Here is a 9693-nt window from a genome sequence, read left to right as displayed (position 1 = left end):
GTTAAGAACAGAATCCAAGGAATTGTGATTCCTTGGTCTCAATTCACCCTATGAAAAAGGAGTGGAAGGTGCAGGGGTCAATTAACTTGAATGGCCTATGTCAATCAGCGGCCACTGATTTCCTGAAGGCTTCAACAGGTTACTTGCCCATGTTTTTCTTGGAATTGTTTTAACCTTTGGTCATGTTTTTCTTGGGATTCTTTTACCCTTTCCCCATTTGTTCAGCCTTTGCCCTCAAGCCTTTGCTGACATTTCCAATATCTCGGTAGCCTGGAAAAGTGTTGTCTTGATTGATCACATCATTATTCCCTTCCAAGGGTCGTTTGCCTCAAGTCTCAGTTTGGCTGGTTTTCTGCTAGTTGATTGTCAGAGGGCAGCAGGTGTTTTGTAAGAGCAAGTACACAATCCCATAGCTTGCTTTTCTTTGGATTTGGCCTGTCTAGAAAATGGAATGACTAAACATCTCTGAGAGGCTTTTCTCTCCCCATTAGGTTTCACTGGAAGGGCAGATGCAAATCGTCTACCTAAAGTCTTGGCACAGAAGAAAGTAGTGGTTTGCTGCTGCATATAGCTAGAAGCTTAAAAAAGGAAGGCCTTGGGCTGAGGCCCATTACTTTGGCTAAGTAGAAAAGGACTGTGGGAGGTGAGGCAGCTGAATTAGAGGTAAATCAACAAGTTCTAGAACCGTCGTGTGTTCACAGCGTGGTGCATGGTGGTTGGTTGAATTGTGTTTGTTATGGCTTAAAGCTATGGAACTGATAAAGGCCTGATGTTGAATCCATAATGTTAGAGGATTTTTGAGAAATGGTTAAAAAGAAGTATGTAGGCCTTAGACTGGAGTTTTGTTAGCATTGCAGAAAAGTTTCCCATGCAAGCAGAAAAGATTTCCGTGCAAGCAGAAAAGTTTCCCAAGTAGTAGACGTGAAAAATGGAAACAAGGTTATTTAATGTATATCTTTAGAAGGTTAGCATGAATAGAACTCTGTTCTTTGTCTCTTATCAACTAGTCTTTGTTTTAGCTACGATTACCTATGTTTTATAAGATTGGATAGAATGCTTGTCAAGATGTGTTTTCTGTGTCTGATTGGCTGAATTCTAGTCTGAGATGATTTTATGTATTGCTGTATGAGCCCTGTTGAAGGAGACATATTTTGGTGTGGATCAGTGAGCTGTCATGTCTCCATTTTGTATTTTGAGACTGATGTGCTGGAAATAAAAGCAAAAATCTCTTCACTGGTCTGGTTACCATGTTATCCATATTTGGATATTTTGCCGCAACCTAGTGGGTTCCTTTTTTAAAGCGTGTGTTCCTGACACTATTGGACTTATACCTGTCCCGTCCCCCGCATATTGGTGCCTCGTGTGAGAACGTAGAATAGAAGAAAAAGAAAAAAATTGTAGAAGTACCAGCTGCAGAGACCCAAGTGTTAACAAGGAGCACACTGTATCATCTCTCTCGCCGAAGCCAAGAAAATTATAAGTAACTTATCTCGGGAGAGCGCTTGGGTGATGTTGGGAGGCAAAATAGAGAAAAAGAAAATTATTAAAAGAACACAAAAATGGGAACGAATTTATCAAAAGTTGAATGGGATGTTTTTCATCATTTAGAGACAATGTTACAAGAAAAAGGTCACTCTGAAATTTCAAAAACTGAGCTTAAAAACTTACTTATCTGGGTTAAAGCGAATACGCAAGATTTAAATCTGCAGTCTGCTTTTACTTTTCATTTTTGGGATCAGATAAACTGGAGAATCTATAAACTAGTCTCTCTCAAAAAAGATGAAAGCTTAAGAGAACTTATGCCGGTTTGTAGAGCGCTGTTGGAGCGCTGTTTTAAACAAACGGATAATAATAAGATCAACTTGGACTCAGAAAACAAAGCTTCTGGTTCTGTCTCATTAAATTCCAGTAAACCGGAGACTGTGTGAGTATCGGAGAATGTTACAAGTGTTGTTGCAAATGCTGAAAGTATTGCTTTGAACTCTGTTGACCAAAATCTTTCTTCTCTCTCTCTGGGAAAAAATGAGACTCTTTTGGACTTTTCTTTGCGTTGTTCTGTTAATGTAAAAATATGTGACTCTTGTAAGGGGGATGGAACAAAGTGTGTAAAAGATGGAAATGAAAAAGTGACTGTACTTCCTAAAATTGTTTGTGCAGGGACACTGAAACCTGAATTGGATTCTGTTGGGCCTGGGGTGGAGGCTGAGGTGGCTGCTTCCACTCGGGAAATTGTGGTTCCGGGGAACTCTTTTTCAGTTAAGCAAAAACATGGTTGTTCTGGTTGATGCCGAATTTTGCCCCAAAAGGCGAGAATAACTGCTTAAGAGACTCAGTCTAAGTCAGATAAGCAGGAGGTATTTTATTACGACGCGTCAGAGAAATCACAAAATGGATTTCTGAATTATGTACAGCAAAAGCGGGTTTTTATACAATTCTAAACAAGGATTACATCATTTATTACACGCATATTCATAGGCAGGCGGGGTCTTCCGGGAATTCCTGGTTTTCCTTAGTTAAATTTTAAGCTCTTCCTAATTTGGACTTCTTCCTGTTATCTTTGGCATGTTTTTCCATGGCTTGGCTGAAGTTACTGTTGTACTTGGCTTGATCCTAGCGGCTTGGCAGGTCACTTTAACTTATTGGCTTCCACTTCTGTTTCTTCAAATACTCTAATTCCAAAGTTTCTTCTGTGTGTGTATTTTAGACTACCTTATCCAAATATTGAGAGTGTTTTTTACATTGCCTTATCTAAATATCTGATCAAAGGTCTTCCTGAAAGTGTGTTTTTAGGTTATTTATTAACTGCTGCTATTCCCTTGATATATTTTTGAGTATCTTTTAATTCTTTTTTTTTCAGAAGCTATTAGCCATTATAATAAATGGCTTCATTTCCCCCCTTTTCTTATAACCTACGAATTCTTTCGTCAAATTCTAACCCTGTAGGGCGCTGATATGCTCGTACCATAGCCCAGATCATTTGGGTTCTTTTCATTATGATTCTCAGTCGCCACCACGTACAAATATTTGTGAGAGTTAATAGTAACAGAACTATGATTATTATCAGCATTGGGTGCACCAAATAGTTAAAGACTTGTATAGCTGTTGGGGAGTATCCCACAAAGATATCCCACCAATGATGCTGGCCTACTTGTTCTACTTTAGTCAGGACATTCTTTATTTTTTCTGAATTATGTTCTACCTGCCATACCATTCGTTTTGTTGTTTGATTTACCTTTTGTATCAATTCCTTTACTTTAGGATGTGTGAGCATTGCTTTAAGAACTTCGATGTCCATCCCTATTTGTAATTTCGGTATCTCTTGATATAGGTCGAAATCTGCGTTAATTAGCTGTTGAGTAGTTATTGGGACAGTATAATGAAAATCACAACCTACTATCTTGGTGAAGTTGCATACACAGAAGTTAGTATTATTAGTCTTTTCTTGGCAATTATCTATGGTGACATTGTCACAAGCTGTCCTCACGCAAGCGCACCCATTCCCTATATAATAAACTTGTGATTGTGTTTTATTATGCGGAAGCATTTCAAAGGTACATACACTGTTCTCGGCATCTAAGCATAGATCTTCTGCTTCTACTACAGCGTTTTCACAAACATAGTCTAATTGTCCTCTAGGAATACATGCTTCTGTGCTAACCGATTGCCACCTATTTTTGGTATTATCATAACTAGCCCAGACATTATGGTCTATTGGCCTGACAATAACATCTTGATGTATTGTCCCTAGAGTGAGGATAGGAAAGATAGCTCTTTCCTCTGCTGCACTAATGGTAAGGACATAGGCTTCGATGTGTTCCTGTTGAGGCTCATAAGTGAAATTTACTAATTGCCACCAGGCTTGGTGGTCCTTCTCAAATTGTGTAGTATGATCATCCTTTAATATTGTTTCTCTTATTTCCTGAGGTAATATACCTGACGTTCCTTCTCTCAGTATTCCTGCCGCTACTGATTGTACCCATTGTTGTGTCTGAGGGCACTGGATAGCTAATGCAATTTCCTTGCTAAGTTCCCCTGTATAGTTAGCGAACTTCAAAAAATCCTCTTCAGTGTGGTTTGCTACCATGGTTAGCAATTTTGCTACTAGCGATTGTGTTTCTGCTAATGTAAGCATGGATGAACTGAGGGGCATTTTTAGTTTTCCTAAGTTCGACGTGACGGTACTTAATTTATTCACTAATACTTCTTGATCTATCGTGTTTAATATACCAAATCCAGTGCCAATCCACCCACTCAAATCTCTTTGTGCTCTTCTATGATGAGACCTTGTTGCTAGCCATGCATTCCATCCCTTAAGGCTTTGCTTTATAAACGGTTGGCAATCCTTCTGCAAATACGTAATATCGGTGTGGAAGTTCATCTGCACCTTTTTCAGGGAATAAGTGGGGTCTAACAATAATTTTTGTTCGTTAGATTTTCTTATCACCTGAGGCCCTATAAAGGTTAGGTTATGTACTACTTTACATACCACCGGTGGAGTGGTTTCTTGGGGCAAGTCTAGATCTGGATACAATGGAATCACGTCTTCCGGTAATGCTACCTTATATGCGACAGCACGCTTAGGGAAGCCAAAACCCATTTCCAGGGCTTTCAGCTCCCTTTCACATGTGAACGTCATCGACTGTTCCAATCTAAATGCCATCTCACACTGTGCTTTCCCTTCCTCAGGACCATTAGATGCTACAATCTTTCCCGCAGAAAAGAGAAGAGGGTGTAAGTCAAGGGTTATGTTTTCAGGATGTATTTCCCCAAGCGGATCTTCTCTAAAAACTACTGAATTTCGGGGTTGTGATCCGGGTGGATCTCCCCTGAAGTCACTCCACTGGCATGAAATTGGGCCCTTTTGCTGAATCCAGACAGTGGGTTTCCCCATTTTCACTGGACTAAAGGTGATTAAGTTGTGTTCAGAGGCTGCCATCAAGGGTTGAATTGTTAATACCAGCCGCCTTGTTTTTCCTTCTATTGGGTCAAGCTCTCGACACCCGACTTGAATTTGGTCTCCCTCGTACGCTACCATGGAGGGCTGATCCCATACTTTACTCGCATATGGCTGATTGTTACGTAAGGCATACACCTCAAAGTAGGGCCCCTTCGGTCCCGTTTCCAACTCCGGGTGGATACACTGGTGTGCATTAGACCATGGGTCTATTGAGACAGAGCCTTGGGGAAGAACTATACTTATCATTAGTCCAATGATCAGGGTTGTGAAGATCTGCGGTGAAGTCAGGATCATGATGTCTGCTCCTCTTGTTTATTCTCCGGAGCTTTCTTGACTCGTGAGTAATGGATCCACGTAGGTCGCTCCTTGATCCGAACCGCGGTGAAGGTAGTCAGCAGCACTTGGAAAGGTCCCTCCCACTTTTCTTGTAGGGGTTTTCCTAAAAGATTCTTAACATACACCCAATCGCCGGGATTAAACGGATGCAACTTACAATCAGGTTGTTTAGGTTGGTGTCCTATCACCACAGTAGCATTCTTATCGAACTGTTTCCCCACCGTAATTATATAATCATAAATGTACTGATTACCGATTTGGTCTATAGCGTCCCCATTTACAACTTGCATAGCATAGGGTCTACCATACAGAATTTCAAATGGACTTAACTTTTCTTTTGATCTTGGTTTGACTCTCAGTCTGAGCAGAGCAATAGGCAAAGCCTGATACCACTGCAAATTAGTCTCCTGGCATATTTTGGCAATTTGCTGTTTGATGAGATGATTCATCTTTTCCACTTGCCCACTGGCCTGTGGACGATAAGGTGTGTGTAGTTGCCATTTGATTTGTAATGCTTTGCTTATTGCTCTCACCACTTTTGCACAGAAATGTGTACCTCTATCCGAAGAAATGCTTTTCGGTACCCCAAACCGTGGAATAATTTCATTCAACAGTACTTTAGTCACCTCTCTTTCCTTATTTGTCCTACAAGGGAATGCTTCAGGCCACCCAGAAAATGTATCAGTTAATACCAACAAATATCGAAACCCCCCTTTTCTTGGGAGTTCAGAAAAATCAATTTGCCATACTTCACCTGGAAATTTACCTCGATTTATGGCTCCTTGGTGTACCTTGGTTCCCGTATTCGGGTTATTTCTCAGACACCGCTCGCACTGGGATGTAACGTGTTTTACAGTAGTAAATAATTTTGGTCCTGCTATCCTAGCTCACAAATGTTGGTAAAGTGGATCTAGGCCCCAATGGGCCTTTTCATGCTCCGTTTTCACAATCTGCCACATTAGGTTCCCTGGTATTATCAATTGTCCTGTCTCTAATTGTCCCCATCCACTGTCTAACAGTTTACCTTTATTCCTTTGGATCCATCTGTGATCAGATTCCTGGTATTCTGGCTTGATATCAGTATCCAGCTGCTACTGCTACAGCCACTACTCGAGCTAGCCTCTTATCTTCCTTTTTCTTTTCCTCTATTTCTCTATTATTATATACTTTCCATGCCTCATTCAGCAACGTCTCCAGGTTTTTATTTGCTGGATGTTCAAGCTTTTGTAATTTCTTCCTGATGTCTGGGTTACTCTGTCCCATCATCAACCCTAGCAAGTGCTGTTTCCCTTCTTCCGTTGCTGGGTCCAGGGGTGTGTATTGTCTCATGGCTGCTCTAAGTCTATCCAAAAACTCTGACGGGGTCTCATCCTTTCCCTGCCTAATGTCATATAGCATTGACCAATTGATAGCCTTAGGGATCGCGTTACGCAAGCCCATCGCTATCAGCTTTCTATACTGCACCAGTCGTCGATAGTGCTCTTCGTTGCCCAGGTCCCATTCTGGTTTACTGCTGGGGAAATTATCTTCTAGTCTCCCTGATAATACTTGAGCATGTCGTTTTCCTGTTTCCAATACGAGTTCCCTTTCTGTATCTGTCAATTCTGACAGCATCACCTCTATATCTTCCCAATCAATATCTAAATTCTTTGCCATTAATTCAAACCTCTTCGCTACTCCCTCTGGATTCCTCCTGAAATTCCTTGCCTCATCCCTCCAATTGTTCAGATCACTCGTGGAGAACGGCACCTTTACCCTAGTCCTTTCTCCTACCATTGGCATAAGTTGTCGGAGAGGAGCTATTGTATGATTCCCTTCTTTTTGCTTTGCTTCCCTCTGTGCCACAGATCTGGTATAATACGAATGACTGGTCCCTTCCCCGGGATCTTCCTCCTTTGCCTCAATGTCTTCCCTATTCTTTCTCTTCTCCTTTCTCTTTCCCTTTCCCTGTTCTTCATCTTCACCTTCTATTCCTGTTAATTCTTTTCCTATTACTCCCCTAGCATGGTTTACACAGTCCAACCGCCTCTCACTCTGCATTTGTCGCCTTTCTTCCCGCATCTGCCGGCGCCTATCCTGTTCCGGGCTACTGTCCTCATCTTCTGTTCCCCTTCCATCTCTCTTATCCTCTATCTGAATTACTATATTCAGCTTCTGTGAGTTGTTCTCTGCCTCCCTTTCGCATATCTCATTGTCATTCTTCTCACTATACTTCAGCTTAGAGACATCGCCTCCTAGTGAGTTACTTTTATCCCCAGTCCTCGGTGTGCTGGTTTCTATTCTACAGGTACCTGATTTTCTAAAACCCCCATTCCTGGGTGTGCTACTATCCCCATATGGACTTAGTTCGGGCAGGCTGCGTGTTTCCCCTCGACTCTCTGCTTCATGTGGACTGCCTTCTTCCCTCTCAACTTCTAGTCTGGGTGGGCTGTCAGCATCCCTGTAGCTCCCCGACCCCTGTGGACTATCTGGTCCCTGTGGACTGCTTTCCCTCTTGTCAATCCCCGATTTTAATGGACTATCCTCCTCCCAAGTGTTGTCTAATTTCTGAGGGCTGTGCCCAAACTTAGATTTCCACCATCGTTCCAGCTCCTTTAATGGGCTAGGGTCCCCTTGTTCCTCCTTTGGCCTGGGAAGAGGCCCTTCCCGTCCTGGGGCGAATGGATGGTATTCCCATAGGCTTATTTTGCTCTCCTTTCCACTATCCCTTCTTGTTAATTTAAGACATTGTTGCCCAATGCTACATGCATCACAGCAACGTTCTTTAGGCTTTGAACCTTTCTTATCTTTTTCCAGGGCTAGTACTAAGGGGTCCTGAGGTGCTACGTTTACCCCGCACTCTCTTTGCCACTCCGGTTTATTTCTTAGGGTAAAGAACATGTCAGCATACATTACTTCGTCCCATTTATTAAGTCGGCGGAGGAAAAGCATCAATTGCAAAATAGTGTTATAATTAGTTGTTCCCTCCGGCGGCCATTTCTCATTGTCATCTAACTTGTACAACGGCCACCACTGTGTACAATATTTAAGGAGTGCCTTTTTACTTATGTTTCCCCCCGGGATCCCTCCCAAGTCCTTCCAGTGCTTTAGGATACATCCTAAGGGGGTTTTCATATTTATGTCCTTACTCTGTTGGCCTCCCATTGCTATTCCCTGTGTCTAACCAGATCAGTCTCTGTTGTCTCGCATGTACTGTTACTAATTTATTTTAACACTTCATACACACAATCTGCAATCGCTTCGTCCTTTTCCGACCTGGCTTCTCGCGAAGAACAGGAAATGCGGAGTGGGACTCCCTCTCGCTTCGCAGCGATGCTGCGTCTCATTCACTCTCACTCATACCCACACCTTTACGAAATAGTTCCTACCTTTTAGTCTATATCAGAACGGACTGTTTTACCAGGTTTGGTCACGAGAGGTCGCCTACTGACCGCGAGATACCGGTTTGCCACACTCATGCAATCACAACTGTAGACAGTATAACAGTTGCAGGGGGGTGACAAATTTCTTCCCAGACGTCTATCAACTTATTCTCTTCTAAAAGATGACAGAGAGAGCGACAAGATGTTTCCTGTAAGATTTTGCAACAGACACATACAAAAAGATCACCGGCTGACAGACCTCTCAGAGAGCAATCTTAGTTCTTAACCCTTAATCCACAGTATTATAACATTAAATACAATATTGAAAACAGTTTCCCACACAGTAAAAAACAGACCAAAGATACCAAGATAAACAAGCACTCCTTCAAACCAAATGCTGGGACTCTAACCCAGTAACTGGGACTCTAACCCAGTCGCAGGACTTTAACCTGCGTTTCTATTTCTGGGAGTCTAACCCAGTAGGGATTCTTTTACCGGGGCGTCCCCCAGCTTTCCCATCGGGCAGTCACATCTGACCCCCGTTCCCAACAAAGCGCTTTATCCCAAAACCAATAAACAATTAAAATACCTCTTAATTGGAGCAGGAGATGCAGGGTACTCTTTGTCCACCGAAAGCACTGGTCCGGGGGGGAGTCTCTTCTGACAAAAGTTAGTCAGGGGCGCCAGAGGGTCCCGACCCCGGACCCGGCTAGGGGAGGACCCCTCAAGGCCTGGATCTCCTGTCTGGTCCCATCTGGGGTGCCAGAAAATGATGCCGAATTTTGACCCAAAAGGCGAGAATAACTGCTTAAGAGACTCAGTCTAAGTCAGATAAGCAGGAGGTATTTTATTACGATGCGTCGGAGAAATCACAAAATGGATTTCTGAATTATGTACAGCAAAAGCGGGTTTTTATACAATTCTAAACAAGGATTACATCATTTATTACATGCATATTCATAGGCAGGCGGGGTCTTCCGGGAATTCCTGGTTTTCCTTAGTTAAATTTTAAGCTCTTCCTAATTTGGACTTCTTCCT

The 9693-nt window shown here is 42.4% G+C and overlaps 1 protein-coding gene across 1 annotated transcript; it reads right to left on the bottom strand.

The window, feature by feature from the left end:
- Positions 1-3033: 3033 nt before the first annotated feature.
- On the bottom strand, positions 3034-8814 carry LOC134431540 (uncharacterized). Its single transcript, XM_063179536.1, has 3 exons — positions 8662-8814; positions 3560-5406; positions 3034-3048 (listed from the first exon to the last, which is right to left on the bottom strand). The coding sequence occupies exons 2-3, from the start codon at positions 5249-5251 to the stop codon at positions 3034-3036; spliced, it is 1707 nt and encodes a 568-aa protein (XP_063035606.1). The 5' UTR covers positions 5252-5406; positions 8662-8814.
- Between the last annotated feature and the right edge of the window lie 879 nt (positions 8815-9693).

The sequence above is a fragment of the Melospiza melodia genome, chromosome W, assembly GCF_035770615.1.
Source record: "Melospiza melodia melodia isolate bMelMel2 chromosome W, bMelMel2.pri, whole genome shotgun sequence".
NCBI classification, from domain to species: Eukaryota; Metazoa; Chordata; class Aves; order Passeriformes; family Passerellidae; genus Melospiza; species Melospiza melodia.
This window is presented reverse-complemented; position numbering and strand designations above follow the sequence as displayed.

What these genes read in the sequence shown, in the direction of transcription:
- LOC134431540 (XM_063179536.1), bottom strand. Translation starts at nt 5,251, where the DNA reads ATGATCCTGACTTCACCGCAGATCTTCACAACCCTGATCATTGGACTA.